This window comes from Phyllostomus discolor, chromosome 10, assembly GCF_004126475.2.
Source record: "Phyllostomus discolor isolate MPI-MPIP mPhyDis1 chromosome 10, mPhyDis1.pri.v3, whole genome shotgun sequence".
NCBI classification, from domain to species: Eukaryota; Metazoa; Chordata; class Mammalia; order Chiroptera; family Phyllostomidae; genus Phyllostomus; species Phyllostomus discolor.
This window is the reverse complement of record NC_040912.2, coordinates 13,442,276-13,459,241: the sequence shown is the minus strand read 5'-3', so window position 1 is coordinate 13,459,241 and position 16,966 is coordinate 13,442,276. Positions and strand designations below refer to the sequence as shown.

General features: G+C 43.8%; 1 protein-coding gene across 1 annotated transcript in view; it reads right to left on the bottom strand.

Moving 5' to 3' along the window:
• Nucleotides 1-4,308: 4,308 nt before the first annotated feature.
• The window catches only part of C10H7orf31 (chromosome 10 C7orf31 homolog), a 30,223-nt gene continuing 17,565 nt past the window's right edge, over nt 4,309-16,966 (bottom strand). Inside the window, exons 5-10 of the mRNA XM_028525937.2 lie at nt 14,339-14,368; nt 12,533-12,714; nt 10,648-10,736; nt 8,714-8,888; nt 8,335-8,426; nt 4,309-5,357 (exon numbers count right to left, since the gene is read on the bottom strand). Coding sequence (XP_028381738.1) covers nt 4,536-5,357; nt 8,335-8,426; nt 8,714-8,888; nt 10,648-10,736; nt 12,533-12,714; nt 14,339-14,368 — 1,390 coding nt within the window. The 3' untranslated portion in view covers nt 4,309-4,535. The remainder of the gene's footprint in view (nt 5,358-8,334; nt 8,427-8,713; nt 8,889-10,647; nt 10,737-12,532; nt 12,715-14,338; nt 14,369-16,966) is intronic.

Below are 16,966 nucleotides of genomic sequence, written 5' to 3'. Positions count from 1 at the left end.
TTCCAATTGAATTGTTTGTTATTTTATTGCTGAATTTTTAGAGTTGTTAATGTATTCTGGATATTATTTCTCTGTTAGATATGTGCTTTGCAAGATATTTTCTCCCAGTCTGTAGCATAGCTTTTCATCATCTTACCAGGATCTTTTGCACAGCAAGAGTTTTAAATTATGACGAAGGCAAATTTATCCTTTTTCTTTTATGGGTCACAGTTTAGTGCCAAGCCTAAGAACTTACGTCTGAATGAGGCACATCTAACAAACACTTTCCCTGTAATGCACAGCACGCACTTCTTGCACGTGGCAACACTAGCTAGCACTTTAGCACTATGCGTGGGGGCCATTTGAAACAGCAAAATCCCCAACGAAAGACAAAACATTTGAAAGATGTTGCATGAAGCAGATAACAACAAGGACACTTTGTTTACAGTGTGAGAACTGAAAAAAGAAAGCAGAACGTGGCGATGTTCAGCTTCAGAGGGGAACTCACCCTCCTGGAAAGTCGATGTCTGTCAGTTTTCTGTAGCCAGGTGGGGAAGGGGGCCACACCTCTCAGACTGAGGAGGCAGTATCTGTAACATCACTGTGCTGGTCATTCTCTTCTTGCCTCTCTAGATCCATTTCCCACCCTTTGTTGGCCGTAGGACAAGGGTAGGACAGTATATCCCGAATCCCGTTGCTCTTGACTCCTGGTTGGGCTCACCAGTGGGAGGCACCGTAAAGCTAGGCCCTTCTCTTTCCTGGAGGGTTGGGAGTGGTGAGGCTTCTTGCTATCGCCAGTTCCTAGGTGCCCCACTATTGAAGTTTCCATAGTCCTACTCACATCTTCGTAACTAGTCCCTGCACTAAATGGCCCTCAGTGGAAGCCTTCGGGGGTCTGTTTCCTGCCAGGGCCCTTATTGGTAATAGTGCTCATTTCCCACTTTCGGAATACTACCCAGTCCTCAGCTTTGCCTGGTGTTCTCCATGCCAGAAACCCGGCTGCACCTTTCTTCTGAAAATAATCCTCGGGACTCTGTCAGGATGTGGAGTCGGGTAGGGAGAGGATTTAGGTAGCCAACTGTCTTCTTTTTCACTCAATCTCCCTTGATATAGCGACCCCGCACCCTCACTCCACCCCTGCCCCACACAGTCCTGGTACCGAGTTCCTGAGCCTTTTGAGGATTGTGATGTGCGAACTGGGCTGTTTCCCCGATGTCAGTGGGTTCTAGTGTCTTCAGTTAGGAGCCACCTTTTTTGTCCATCTCATTTCCAAAATGCTTCTAATATCTCAGCTCCTATTTCCCCTATTGACCTAGCTGGTTTATGCCTTTGTATACAGGATAAAACAAAAATAAAATTCAATAAAAAAACAAAACCAGAAGCTTTACTGAAGTTTTCATGACTCTTAGCTTATTTTTAAAAGGTATTTTTTTTATTTAAGAGAGCGGGAGGGAGGAAGAGAGGAAAGAAACATCAAAGTGTGAGAGAAACATCAATCACATGCCTCTTGCACTCCCCCATCTGGGGACCTGGCCCACAACCCAGGCATGTGTCCTGACTGGGAATCGAACCAGCGACCTTTTGGTTTGCAGACCAGTGTTCAATTCACTGAGCCACACCAGCCAGGACTCATGGACTTTTTAGAGTAAGTGAAATTAGATGAATGGATTGAATCTATCTTAATCTGGATACGTCCATAAACTTGTTTCAAAATTGATGAGCATAACTGGAGTGTAGGTATTATGAGTCACCTAACACCTACCAGATCCATTAGCCTTAACAACCAACAGAGTTAGGAGTAGGGCTTGCCAGCTTACCAGCACCGAGGATGAGGAGGAAAGTCCTCTGAAGAGAAGCTGCACCGCTGCTGACACAGAGGTGGGTGGAGTGAAGACCCATAGTCAGAATGCAGTTCTCTGCCCCTGCAACCTCGGGGGAATGTGCAACCGAAACGCCCAGTTCCTGTTCTGCAGAGTTGCATCTCCCCAAGTTTGCTCTTTGGAATTCTAATCCAGTGACATGCTTTATGATAAAAGGGTCACATTAATTTGAGAAATGTGTCCACTCCATCCCCTTCACCTTGGACATTCCCAAATATGTATGAAAGGCTTGGAGAATCCTGTGGTAAAGTCACATGACTGGCTTTGTTGCCCCCAGTTTTCTCCAATATTACTTTACCATGTAATATTTTGCTTTCCATAATGTATCTAATATAACTAGTACTATAGACAAGAATTTAGCAGAAAAAAATCTATTTTTTTGCCCAGAAGAGTTAAGTGGGTGTAACCAATGGACACGTTGGCCATGAGACAAAAACAAAAATTAAAAGAAACTCAACGAAACCCTCCGAGAAATTCCTTATGAACTTTCCATGTTAAACTATGTCTAAAATAAAGCTCTTGGTGTTACCCAACAGCAAGTGGGGTTCTACTGCCCGCTGCCCAACAGGCAAACTCTAAAGGCAGAGATTTGGTGAAAACGGAGAGGGGTTGTTTATTCAAAAGTTACACGATTTTGGAAGACTGGCGGGCTTCTGCCTCAGAGCGCATTCCCTCTAGAACACCCAAAGACAATCCCGCCACCCCTCGCCACATTAGTTCAAGGCTGCACCTGGAATTCCCTTTCCCATTTAAAATCCCATCCTTGGGAAACGCGGGCAGCTGCAGCACGATCCTCCAGGAGGCCTGGCTGGTTCCGGGTCACCGTCCGGGTTCAGGCACCTTTCTGGAGTCTGGCGCTCGCTGGAGTCCTCCTTGTGGCGCGCTGCCCTTTTCTCCGCTCCTGCCCGCCGGCCCAACGCCCGGGCCCCATCCCTCAGGCCCCCAGCCCGGCAGCGCGTCCGTGCACCGGGCAGAGCAGGGCTGCACAGCGCAGTGCTAGCTGTCTGTGCCGCGGCTGCTTCTTCCACCAGGAGGGGCCTGGGAAACCCTCCCAGACCAGGGGCTTCCAGGGCCCGCTGGCCGGGAAGGCTTGGGCCCCTGAGGAGAACCAGAAGGGAGAAAAAGGAGAGTCACCGCCAGCCCTCTTAAAAAATCTCCACCCCCAATCCTAGGCGCTCCAGAAGGAAGTAGGAGGGCCTTTTCCTCTGCCCAAACTTTGCTCTGCCCTGACGCATGCTCAGTGAGGATGTCTCCTCTTGCCACCAGGTGAACCTCCGCAGTACAGGTGTGCTGCAAAACTTTCCTTCCGTGTACACTCTCTGCAAGCTTCCTCCTGCTGTTACAAGCCAAGATAGTTCGTTTATCCTTACGGGGGCGGAGGGTATTGGCACTTCCCGACCCCTCCCTTGTCGAGGGAAGGCAGACTCCCACACCGCTGTTTTCCTCCCCCTCCCCAGCCATCTCGCCAGATCTCCCCTGTAGCATTGGCACATTAAATGAATTGACCTACATCTGGGGTTAGTTAGCCAAACTCTTGTGGACACCTTCCGAAAATGATGGCATTTGGCTTTAGGGTAATTGATATTAAGCCATTTGTTTGGTCTAAATGTTTGTGTACCCTAAAATTCGTATGTTGAAATCCTAACCCCCTAACGTTGTTTATGAGGATGGGGCCTTAGGAACTAATTCGCCCTGAAGGCAGAACCCTCAGGAATGGGATTAGTGCCCTCATAAAAGGGTTCCCAGGGAGGTCCTTCACCCCTTCCACCATGTGAAGTGACAGTGAGAACCTCACCAGACACTGGAAGTGCTAGGGCCATGACCTTGGACCTTTCCAGCCTCCAGAACCGTGAGAAATAAAAGTTGATTGTTTATAAGCCACCTGGTATATGGTATTTTGTTACATAATGGACTGACACCATTCTTTCTTACCACAATGGGAACTCACCAGTTACTAATTAAAGCTCTTCACACTGCAATCCCTTTTCTCCTGCATTAAAAAAATGGTTGTTTCTCTACCATAAGGTTAAAGGAAAAGAAACATCCAGCTTAGAGTGCGTGCATGCAGAGCATTTTGGGTTTCATCTTTCTCTACTGACTTATTTTGTCCACGTTTACATAAAAAAAGAGGACTCACACACTTATTTATGAAGGTAATAGTTTGTAGTAGGGTGTTCATCCCTCAGTTAACTGGGCATTTGAGTTCGGCCTTTCGTACCTAATGTTACTTTGTACCAACATTTACCTAAAGGGACAGCGTTCACATATTTACTTTATTAAGCTAATATAAATTGTACAGACATCTGTCAGTTATTGGGCATTTGAGTTTTTTAAATATTCATGTTTTAAAAACAATAATATAAACTTTGTCATACACATTGTTTTTTGTGGTTTTAGAAAAATTCCTTGGAGTATAATTTGAAAATGAGACGAAAGACTTACATTTTTCTGGTACTAATATTTTATTGTCAAATTGTTAAACTTTTCAAGAAGTCAAAACATCACCTTCTCTGGGTTCCTCTGACCAGATCCTAACTTAAACTCCTGAAAACATAAACCTCATTAACAAGGTCATTATGGCTCCTCTAAAAAAACAGAATCCAACAACAGGGAGGAAATTCTGTTATAGTTTCTTTACTAGCAAGAGGCTGGGTTTTGAAGGGAAGGATGATTATCTCAGTTATAGAAATAATACGAATTGTGACCATAGAATTGGTGTCTCATCCCGGAATGCACCTTATCCCTGAGGTCCTTATGGCCTTCCAGAACCGACTGATGGAAACGTTTCTGTGCACTGCTTTTTGAGAAAGAGTTCTTGAGCTCCAGCAGGTCGGTCTGCGTCTTGGCCTCTCCGACTTTAGGAATCCAACCCAGAAGTGATCTCGTTTCCTCATCGTGTTCCGTACTGATGGTCAGCTGTTCTTTTGGCTTACCTAAAAAGCGTTCTAGGTCCAAAGCTGCCGAGTCCAGTTTATTTTGTAGAATACTAGGCTTACCGAGGCTTCCAGGATTTTGACATATGGCATATGGGTCATGGAAGGCAGATTTAAATTGTTCGTATGGAATGTACGGGTCCGGGCTGCTGTAAGGTCTCGGCTGGGGCTTGGAGGACAGCTGTCTCCAGTACAGATCCTCTGTCTTCTGCGTGTCCGTGATCTTTGGAAATGGCTGTATGCCGTAAATGTCGGTCAGATCTTTCGTCGGGTAACAAGGTTGGTATGCGTAGGGAGACAGGAACCTTTGTTCTTCCTTAATCTTCTCTTCAATTTCCTGGTATTTATTGGTCACGCCCGCTGGTGTGTTATCACCGAGTGCCATCATTTCTGTAGAACTGGGTATGAAGGTATGGAAATTGCACAACACTCGAGGGGTGCAGTCGGGGCAGGAGGGTGGCCTTGGTTGGACAGCAGCCTCCAGAGGACGTCGGTTCTGAAGCAGCCGAGCAAGCCGGCCTTCCAAGGGTCTGGCAGTTTTTAAGACGGGGTGGGATTTCTCTGGCTGGAGTGGTGGGATAAAAAGGAGAAAAGCAATGCATTAGTAAGCACGGCATGGTGAGGGTGTTGCCACGGTGGCAAGTCAAGAGTCGCGCCCGTTCCCGCTGTCAGGGAGCACAGGGTGGGTGTGCCAGTACGCATTCCACTGCCCTTTGACATTTAAAGACGGTGAGATTTGTTTGGGTCCTAATAAGCACATTTTTCTCCTCTACCCATTTTTGCTAATATGGAAAGGGTGTATTTTTACTTGGCGATATAGAAATTCCTCTATGTAGGAGCCTTTGGCTTTCAGACTTTCAAAAACATAAAAGAATCCCTGGAACAAAACTTCTGCCCGTCAGCAGCAGGTGATGTTAACAGTTTGGGGCAGTTATTTAAGTCTCTGCCAAAGTCTTCTTTACTAGGCCAAGGCAAGAGTCCTTGAACCTCGGTGGAGTCAGAATGGGCTTTGGAGCTGGCGGAAAATGAGGTCCTAAGCTTGATCCCCCGAGGCTGTGAGTCAGAAGGTCCGCCGCAGCGGGGCTCGGGGACCTGCTTTTTTAACAAGCACCTCGGTGATGCTGCGGCTACGGACACTTGAGAAACGCAGGTCTGAGAGGAGCTAGTCATATCTGTTTTTGGTTTTTGAGATGTTTTATACAAATTGTGAACTCGGTCATGTCCACAACTGCGCGAGTGGTGAGTGCACTGGAAGGGCTGGTGACAGGTGCAGGTCTGCGGGCAGGAGGGCGAGGGGGGGAGTCGGCTTGGAAGGGGCACGAGGGAACTTTGTGGGATGATGGTCATTTTCAATATATTATTGATGGAGGTTTGGGTTACGGAGGCCTGTGCATTTGCAAAACTCATTGAGTGTACACTAAAGATTTGTATAAATCATTGAATGTTTATTTTATCTAAAAGAAGAAACTTCAAACAAATTGAACTCTGACTAATGATATGCATACCGATGTGTAGGGGTGAAGTATACTAATGTCTTCAATTTATTCTGAAATGTATAAAAATAATAAGTGTATTGCTCTGGCTGGTGTGGCTCAGTGGACTGAGCGCTGGCCTGCAAACCAAAAGGTTGCCGGTTTGATTCCCAGTCAGGGCACATGCCTGGGGTTGTGGGCCAGGTCCCCAGTTGGAAGCATGTGAGAGGCAACCACACATTGATGTTTCTCCTCCTTTCTTTCTCCCTCCCTTCCCCTCTCTCTAAAAATACATAAATAAAATCTTGAAAAAAAAATAATAAGTGTATTGATGGAGTGGTTGGAGGGATGGAAAGATGAATTATGTGCTAAGCATAGTAAAATGCCAATTGTAGAGTCTAGGTGACGGGCACATGCATGTTAATAGTAAAATTATTTAAACTTCCCTGTGTTTGAAAATTTTTATACGTTGAAGAAAAAAGTGAAAAACAATGGATATATGACGGTGATGAAATAGGTAGCAGAGATAAAAATGAGAATGTTGAGAAAGTGACAGTAGTTTGGACTTAGAAAAAATGGACTTGGGAACATCCTTTTGGAACCTACTTTGTTCATAGTTCGAGAAATTTCCATACCGTTATTAACAAATCTGTTTATAAGCTTTAACTTATCAGGTTTGAGTAGACACTGTCAAAAAAAAGGGGAAAAAAAACCCCAGCTCTTTGAAATGCTTTGTTTAATTTTCCATAAACTAAAAGTATAGAGTGTATCATATCGTACGTTGACAGTATCCTTTAATGCAAGAAGCAGTTTTTAATACCATTATTTTATTCCACTACAGAAAAATATTTCATACGCATATTTATTACCACTAAAACATGCCTTCCCAGATCTGTTATTTATGCTTTAGTCAGAAACCAGCAGGATTCACTGAAAATTCCAACTACTTTGGGCATATTTTACCATGTTATTAATAAAAACTTAGGTGCTGATTTACTTGCACAGCAATTTTGCATGTAATGTACTCGACAAGCATCCTTTGTATAACTTGTATGTGTATTTCATAAAAATGATAAAGCTGCTTCCTGAGGGGCCAGACCACACAGGGTCAAACCTGTGGAAATCTGGACAGTTGCTGAACACACCTGCTGATGTCAGAACGTGTGTCTCATCTCTCCTAGCCTCAGAGAACGCTTGTTGCAAGTGAGAAATAAAGACAATGAACAACCCTTCAGTGAATGATACATCTACGCACAGTCTATGGCACTACTTCTGGTGTTAATGATTCTAGATCGCTTTGGGAAATACTGAAGCTGATGGAAAAAAAAAGTATTCAGTTCAGCATAAAAAGAGTTAATATTGAAATAGCTTATAGTTGTTTTTTAATGTGTTTTTCCATAATTTCTATCTTTGAAAGTATTAATTTTGTTTTCAAAATTTTGTAGTTTTAGAGGATAAAATTTAGACCCAAATAAAACAATAAATGAGTACTATTAAGTCATTTTATTTCATTTGCATAATTAAGCCGACAGTTTATAGCTTCTGTCACTGAAGGGCATGATCATTACTTTAAGACCATTTTACACAATCAGTTAAGAAATCTGATATTTACAGAGAATTGGCTTTTGATTGTAATTCAGCCAACTCTCAATTACTGTGGATTTCGGGAAGAAGGCTTTATCTTTTCGAGAGGAGTGATAATGTACAAGATATACTAATAAGCAAAGATTCACAGAATTTAATAATCTCATTAAATTACTAGGTAAGCTTTTGTAAATCAATTCCTTTGTCAATTTTAGCAATAGTAACACAGTATAAAATCTGCTAAAAAAACAAAACAACACCACCAGTATCACAAAGAAAAAAAGGAAATCTTGCTTGTCCCTCAAAATAGTGGAGAAAGGCATTCAAACCAGTTCAAATCAATTCAGAATTAACTTCTAAAATGAGTTACATTTTCCTCTTCCTAGTTGAGTCACCAACACTCAAAAAGAAGCGGGCAAAGCAAGAGAGAGACCGACGCGTGGACAGTCCCCCCGGAACCACTGAGCGCTGACTGCAACGACTCACAGGCTTGGGGTCGAATCCCAGATGTCCGGTTAACTCTGCCACCTCCTTTTCATGGTAATCGTCCAGTTCCAGGGGGTTCATGGGCCCCAGACCTTAACAGAAACATCACACCTTGTCATTTGGTTACATGAAAACTGGCACGTAAATGACTCTTGGGAGAAAAACATACCCAATCCCCTTTGGAATATAATTAGGACCAATAAAAGGAAAACCAACTTAACCTCCCAGTTGCCTGCTAAGAGAAACATACCACCCACCTTAATTTCTATTAGTATTTAGATTAAGAAACAAGGAGAGATATAAGAAGATGAAAGCTTGGAACAGCATTCTTCAACTCTCTAATTTTGTTCTTTTTATCTGGGCGAAAGGGAGCTCCCACCTGTGAAATCCTGAGCATAGGAGGTGATCCACTGGGACTTCTCAAGATTCCTTCGTATGTTGGCTTCTTTCAGAGAGTTAACGTGATCCCAGGAATTTAAACAAGTGTTAGGAGCAAAGGTTTTAGGAGGTTTGGGGTAGAATACTTGCTTGTTTTTCTCAGCAGATTTAGGAAACTAGAATATGAACATACAAGATTATTGCTACTAATGTCATCTAGTAGGACAAGAGCTGACCCGCTCTCTCACCAGGGTGGGGGCAAAGGAATTCCAGGCAGCAGGCGAACTGAGAGTGGAGCCGAGCTTTGAAGAGTGAGCAAGTTTTAGGGAGGCGAGAGGCCACGAAAGGAGGGTATTCAGAAACAGGAGACGGCCATGAACCTGTCCGGCGACAAGCACGCCGAGCCAGGTGTAGGAAGGGAGAAGACCCTGAAGTGTCTTCGTAGCTGAGCTCTGGCATCCACGCTTGGGTGACGGGGAGCCAACCGAGGCTGTTGCAAAGGGGTGGGACACGGGGAAAGCGTCACTTTAAAGGGCAGGTGGAAATGGGGGAACTGAAAGAAGAAACTAAACTCCCGAGACGGAAACTTGGGCTCTAAGAATGTGTAATGACAGGATGATCTCCAGAGTAACTTCTCGTATTTCTGGGTCACTTGGATTTTGCTTGAGAGGATGAAAGAGATCCAGTAAAACAGATGATTCTGTAAGGACTTTTCTTGATGTACAACTTTAGAAACAAAGGCAGGCAATTGCTTACTTCATAACAACTAGGTAGCATTGCCGGGACCGCACTGTGGCCTGCTGCGCTGGTCTTTCCAAACAGAAATCAAAGGTCCCCAGCCTTCCACGGGGGTTTCCTGCCCACCTCACGGACTGCTAGGTGCCAGGAGATGCCACATGGAAAACACTGCCCCTCACAAACTCGCTGGCCAATGAGTGGTAACTCGTACTATTTTCAAGTTTCTAGATGTTTTCCTTTAGGATTTAAAATTTTCTTTTTTGGCGCACTCCTTCCCAGGAGCATGCCCACGTCTTTCTTCCCCCTTTCTCTCATAGGCATGCTCTTTCCCCCTCAGTTCTAAGGGTCCCCACGAGACCTGCAGCCAGGGGGCCACGGGCAGCGGCAGCTCTCCGGGGCTCACCCCCTGAACCTGTCTCCAGGGCCCCCTTTTCTCGGACTCTCCAGCGAGCCGACAGCAGCCCCGCCTCGGCTCGCTCTCGTCCCTTCTTGCGTCCCTTCTATCTCCTGGTCCTTCCTTGTTCCACTGTCCCCAGCTATGAAAACCATACTCTCGATTTTTATTTCTTTTTTTATCCATGTGGAGTCATGGCATGGAGGTTAAGGGCAGAGACTGAAGCCTCACAAGCCTGAGTGCTGAGATACCAGCACAGTCACAGAGTTTCTGGGCCCTGGCTTCCTCGTCCGTGAAACGGGGATGCCGATCCCGACCGGCGGGGCCTTGTTGTAGGTGCTGGACATGAGGTGGTCTCGGGTGGTTAGCATGGGTGGCAACTTCTTCATAAACAGTGGCTACTGATTTATGTTTGATTCTATACAAATATAACGGTTAGCACAATAAAGTGCGAATCTTTCTGAAAAAGTCTCCCATTTCCTCCATGCGTGTGTGGAGTTATCTGCTATGTTATGGACCCTGAGGAGAGAGTTGCGGGGCACACTGTCAGTGAAATGCAGCCCTTTCCTCCTTGTCCCTGGAGGAACCTCTTTTTTTCTTTTTGTAACTGGAAATGTTACATAACTGCCAAAAGTATCGGAAATCAGCTAAGAAAACAAAACAGGACAAAAAAAGTGAATCCTGGTCAAAACCTCAAAATTTTCCCCCAGAGAGAATATAAAAACAATCCGTCTTTTGGATTTTTATAAACATGTAAAAACATTTTTTTACTTTGTTTTAAACACACGTAAAAAGATACTTACATCATAATACACCCCCTGGCCCGGCCAAATCAAGCCTTTCTTCTTTGAGTCCATGGGATAGTCAAGCAGCTCGTATCTGTAAGGGTGACCTGAAATTTCCAGGGAGAGCACTGTTACCCTGAGTGCACGGGGAGGGCCTTCTAGCTGACGGAGCTGTGGGTGCGATACACGGAAACGAGAACACATACGAGGCAGAGGGGACCGCAGGCGCGCATCGCAGCTTCACAGTTACAACTGGCTGACTTCTCGCCCTCGCCCCCTGCAGGCGCGGCGTGAGGGCCGCCTGCACTGAGGTCCACTCGCCAGCCCCAGTGCTCCGGCGGCAGGAGGGCTGGTCCTCCACCTTTCTTGTTAATGGAAGGAACTTTTAGGTAAATTATAAGTCTTTCTGGATCAGAAAGTATAATTCTAAACTACCTGTTTTGACTTTTTCCTGCCCATATATCAAGAAATGGAGTTAGTACTTGCTCACTAAAAAGGCATTGAAAGAGACCATCTTAACGAATGCAGTGTCCTCGGCACTGGTGGTTAGTGTTCTTATGTGCAGGGGATGCCAGGAACCGAGGATAGTGCTGGACCCTACACACCCTCTGCTTTTTCAGTCCGATGACCCAGAGGCCTCCTCAGTGACTCAGGGGCAGGCAGTGCACACAGCGTGGACACGCAGGACAGAGGGATGACTTACGTCGGGGTGGGGCAGAGCGGGACACTGGGAGATTTCATCACACTACTCAGAGTGGTGTGCAGTTTAAAGCTTATGAATTGTTTAGTTTTAGAATTTTCCATTTAATATTTTCAGATCACAGTTGACCTATGGGTAAATAATAACAACAGTAACTGCTAACACTTATCTCTATTTTCCATGAGGTAGTACTACTATTTCCCTTTTTACAGATCGGGAAGTGGAGGCACAGAAGTGAAGAAACTTGCCCACAGTCCGTGGTGAGAGAGTGGCAGAGCCACAGTTCTAGCCCTGCAGCCCGACTCCGCAGCCCACGCGCTTAAACTGTCCACGTGACGTCTCTGAAAACCTTTCTGCCTCCGAACTCGGCACTGAGGCTGCCAGTGAGGACGGCGGTGTCTGTTCCTACAGCTGGGTCCAACTGTCCGTGTACAGAGGAGCGGCATTCATGGACAGTTCTTGGGTCTTGCCTTCCTCACAGACCACATACACCCAACAGACCTTTATCTCTGCCTACCGTGCTCCTTTTCTGCTCCTACCGTGCTCCTACCGTGCAGCTGCCTGCACTCTTTTGCCACAGTTTCTTCTCTGTCGTGAGGTGTCCAGTGCGGGAGAGACCTGGTGATCAGTGTAAGGGCGCACTCTCCTTTGTAATAAAACCTATCTGGGATGCCCCCCATGCTCGCCTCTGAGATAAACTGCTCCCAGGCGTTAGGAGGAGCTGAACGAACCGCTCCCACCACTTTCTGAGTCTCATTTCACTGAGGGCCTTTCCTTTCCCTCATGGCTGCTTCATCACGTCCAGGCCCTGAGGCTCTGAACCCACCATGGTCCCTTGGGCTGATCGCCTGAGCTGGGACAGAATTTTTAAAAGCTAAACCAAAGGAACAAAAAGGAAATAAAAACGAAATGTAGGTAGAATGCAAACAACCAACACTACAATGTTTGTTTCTGATTCCACCACGGGAGGCTGTGTACAGAGAGGAAGGGTTCAGAGCGCCTGCAAAGAATCTGAATGACACGGGCGGGTGGTGAGGACCCGGCTGAGTTGAAAGTGCTGCCACAGCTGAGAATGACTTTTCTATCTGCTGGGTCACACTTCTGTGACTCGAGTCCTTTGCCCCACTTTCTTTAATTTTATTGTCGAATAAACTCCAAATTCAAGAAGAATCAATACCGTTCTGCTTTTAAATCATGTTTTACCTCTTGTCTTCAGAACCACCGTATCATAACCCTTCGCTGGCATGGTGGGTGGGAACGGCTGCTGGCTCCGGGCTTTGATGCCGGCGTAGAGGTCCTCGGGGGACGTGAAGGTCGGGAACATGGCCCCGCGGCAGATGTGCGTGTGGTAGGGGTGTTCAATCGGGTACGGGGAGCAGATTTTGCTGAGATGTAGTTGAGCAAACAAAACAGAAGTGCACTTTAAAAAAACTAATTAAGTGTTCATTGGAACCCTTCTTTGTGGCAGGGACTGGTCTAATCCCTGGGGACATGATGGTGAGCCCAAGTCCCTATACTCATGTAGTTAGCATTCTGGTGGAATATATACCATAAGAGATATGAACATTTTAAAAAAGATTGTGTTTATTTATTTTTAGAGAGAGGGGAAGGGAGGGAGAAAAAGGGAGAGAAACATCAGCATGTGGTTGCCTCTTGTGCTCCCCCTACTGGGGAACTGGCCCCCAACCCAGGCATGTGCCCTAGACTGTGAATTGAACTAGCGACCCTTTGGTTTGCAGGCCAGAGCTCAATCCAATGAACCACACCAGCCAGGGCTGAAATTTTCTTAATTGTGCTACACAAATAAATAAATAAATTTACCATAATTTTTAAGTAAATGATAATGAATTCTTTATCAGTGAATAACTTTCACAGCTGACATACAAATATGAAGCAGAAGATACATGAATATTATAGTTTTTAGAATTTCTAGTTGCTTTTAATTCTTGTCTCTTGTTTTAAGAGGATTCTAGTACTTTATTTTATGGCATCATTTGGAGCATTTAGCTTCAGTACACAAAGTGATCTCTGACCATCTTGGATTGAACTGTCAACACAGGCCATCCGTTTCTTCTTTTTTTCCTTTTTCTAAGATTTTATTTATTTTTAGAGAGAGGAGGAGGGAGGGAGAAAGAGAGGGAAAGAAACATTGATGTAGGAGAGAAACACCAATTGGTTTCCACTCACGCCCCCCCGAGCAGAGACCTGGCTTGCAACCTGTGAATGTGCCCTGACTGGGAATCGAACCAGCGACCTTTTGGTTTTGGGGATGGTGCTCAACCCTTTGAGCCATACTGGTTAGGGCAGGCCATCTGTTTCTTTAAGCAATCAATCAACAATATATACTGCCTGTACGTGTACACAGTGCTGTTCAGAAATCACAAAGCCAAAGGTAGCTAGTACACTGAAAGAAAGAAAATTCAACAAGTCAAAAAGACCATAGGGATATAATTTTCCTATCATTTGACAAACTAGCAGAGGTTTAAAAAACCTGGGAGAGCTATCTAAGTTAGAAGAAAATGGAGATTAGGAAGTACATGGAATAGAAAAACATTTATATATTACTAGAAAACGAGAGTAAAAGGTGAGATTAGTGCCCTGGCCGGGTGGCTGAGTTGGTTGGGGCATTGTCCCGTATGGCAAAAGGGTGTGGGTTCATCTGCGGTCAGGGCATGCACCTAGGGTGCAGGTTTGGTCCCTGGTCAGGGCACATGTGGGAGGCAACCAGTGAAAATTTCTCACATCATTGTTTTTCTCCCCCCCACCTCCTCTCTCTCTTAAATGAATAAAAATAAACATATCCTCAATGAGGATTTAAAAAAAAAGAATAGCAAGGGATATAATTGGAGGAAAAGAGTAATGTTACTTTGGACTTCTGCCAGCCTCTCCTGCCACTTGTTAAAAAACCTTTCATGAAAAGTCTCATTTGTCCTCACACTAAGACCTGCAGATTGCCAACACTGTTTTCTTGAACAGAACTGGGAAGGAAAATACACATTGCATACTTACCGTACCATTGAATTAGGTGGTTTGGGCATCCTAGAATAAAAAGAAGAAACAAATCCTAATTTTTATTAAGGACTTTTTAAAGCTTACATTCCTATTAGAAACTTGCATAGGAATAGAAAAATATCCATTTTCCAACTACAGTGTCTCTAAGATAATATCAACTGTATCAAATCGTTTCTTTAAATTACATTTTACTGATTATGGTATTACAATTGTCTCAAATTTTCTCCCTTTGTCCCGTCCACCCAGTACACCCCACTCCCTCAGGCAATCCTTATACCATTGTTCATGTCCATGGGTCATGTGTATAAGTCCTTTGGCCACTCCATTTCCTACACTGTACTTTACATCTCCATGGCTATTCAGTAACTACCTATTTGTACTTCTTAACCCCCTCGCCTCTTCACCCACTCCCCCCCCATCCCCCTCCAATCTGGCAACCATCAAAACGCTATCTGTATCCATGATTTTGTCTTTGTTCTTCTTGTTTGCTTAGTTTGTTTCTTAGATTCAATTGTTGATAGATATGTATTTATTATCACTTTCATTATTCATAGTTTTATGCTTCTTTTTCTTAAATAAGTCCCTTTAACATGTCATGTAATAATGGGTTGGTCATGGTGAACTCCTTTAGTTTTTTCTTGTTTTGGAAGCTCTTTATCTGCATCAATTCTAAATGATAGCTTTGCTGAGTAGAGCAGTCTTGGCTGTATGTCCCTGCTTTTCATGACTTTGAATATTTTTTGCCAATCCCCTCTGGCCTGAAAAGTTTCTGTTGAGAAATCAGCTGACAGTCTTATGGGAGCACCTTTGTAGACAGCCAACTATTTTTCTATTGCTGCTTTTAAGATTCATTCTGTCTTCAACCTTTTTTATTGTGTTGGTCAGAAAGTCTGTTTAGCTTTTGTGAAAAAATGAAAGATATATTTTTCATTTTCACCAATAACTTTATTGATTTGTATGTTTTGGGTATGTCGGTTATCTCCTGCATGGTATAATGTTGGTTGTCCTCAATTAATGGCTTGATTGGATCACTATCAACTTCTACTGGACTACAGAGCACTGTCCAGCAAAAAATCTCTGGCATGAAACTTTGCAAACCACTTCTGACGTGTCTGATCAGTCACAGCACCTTCTCCATACACTGCACAAACCTTTTGTTGTGTTTCAGTTGTGTTTTTACCTTTCTTGAAATAATAAAGCATAATATGCTGAAAATGTTGTTCATTTTCTTCCATCTTCAATATTAAAATGGCTACACAAAAACTTATCAATTTTGATAAGATGTTTTAAATGCATGCTGATATGACAGCTGTCACAATACAATCTAACAAAATTGTTTTAAATGAAGTTAAAGACAACTAAGCACAACTAGAGCCATCTTATGGAAAAACTGAAATATTTGGCCAACCCAATATTTTATTTATGATGTATCTTGGTATGGGCCTTTTTTGGGTTCATCTTGTTTGGGACTCTCTGTGCTTCCTGGACTTGTATGTCTATTTCCTTCACCAGGTTAGGGAAGGTTTCTGTTATTATTTTTTCAATAGGTTTTCAATTTCTTGCTGTATCTCTTCTACTTCTGGCATCTCCATGATGTGAATGTTGGTATGCTTGAGGTTGTCCTAGATGGCTTCTTACACTATCCTCATATTTTTGGATTCTTTTTTGTTTTTGCTCTTCTGATTGGGTGTTTTTGCTTCTTATGTTCCAAATTGGTGGTTTGATTTTCAGCTTCATCTACTCTACTGTTGATTCCCTATAAATTATTCCTCATTTCAGTTAGTGTATCCTTTATTTCTGACTGGTCCTTTGTTATGCTGTTGAGGTCCTCACTAGGTTCCTTGAGTCTTATAACCAGTGTTTTGAACTCTGTATCGAGTAGATTACTTGTCTCCATTTTTTTCCTGGCTTTTTGTTCAGTTATTTCATTCAGGATATGGTTCTTGTCACCTCATTTTGGCCACCTCCCTGTGTTTCTATGTACTGGGTACAGCTGCTATGTCTCCCAGGCTTGGTGAGTGGCCTAATGTAGCAGGTGTTCTGTTCTGCATTTCTTATTTGCAATGCAGTTAGAACTGCCTGCTTCTAAGGATAAGAGAGCTCTGGTTTTCTGACATTCACCCTCATAGTCAGGTGGTAGTGAAAGTTCTCTGAGGCAGCCTGCCACCATGCATGTGGTGCAATTACGTGACCTAAAGTCACCTGAGTGTGGCCTGGTTGGAGAAGATATATCAGTACTGTATGTTCTTTGACCTTTTGTCTAGGATTGCTGATCTCTCCCAGTTGACAGAGAGGCTAGGACAAGACCCACAAGCTTCTAAAGGTATGCCTTTTCTGCATTCATCTGAAGGCTGTGTATTTATTTACTAATTACGCTGCCCAGGAACAAAGCCCACACTATGAAAGGATTGCCATCCATGTCCATCGGATTCTAACAGTTAGTTTCAAATTACTCAAATATTTCTGAAATATTTCAGGCATAAAAAATGAACAGAACTGTCAACTGTTAATCAGTTGACAGTAAAGATCAGTAAAATTGCATATACTCTTTAATTTTTTATGTTTCTCTGTTTAGAAAATGGTATATTAACCTTAAATTTTATTAGTCTATATTATTAACACATA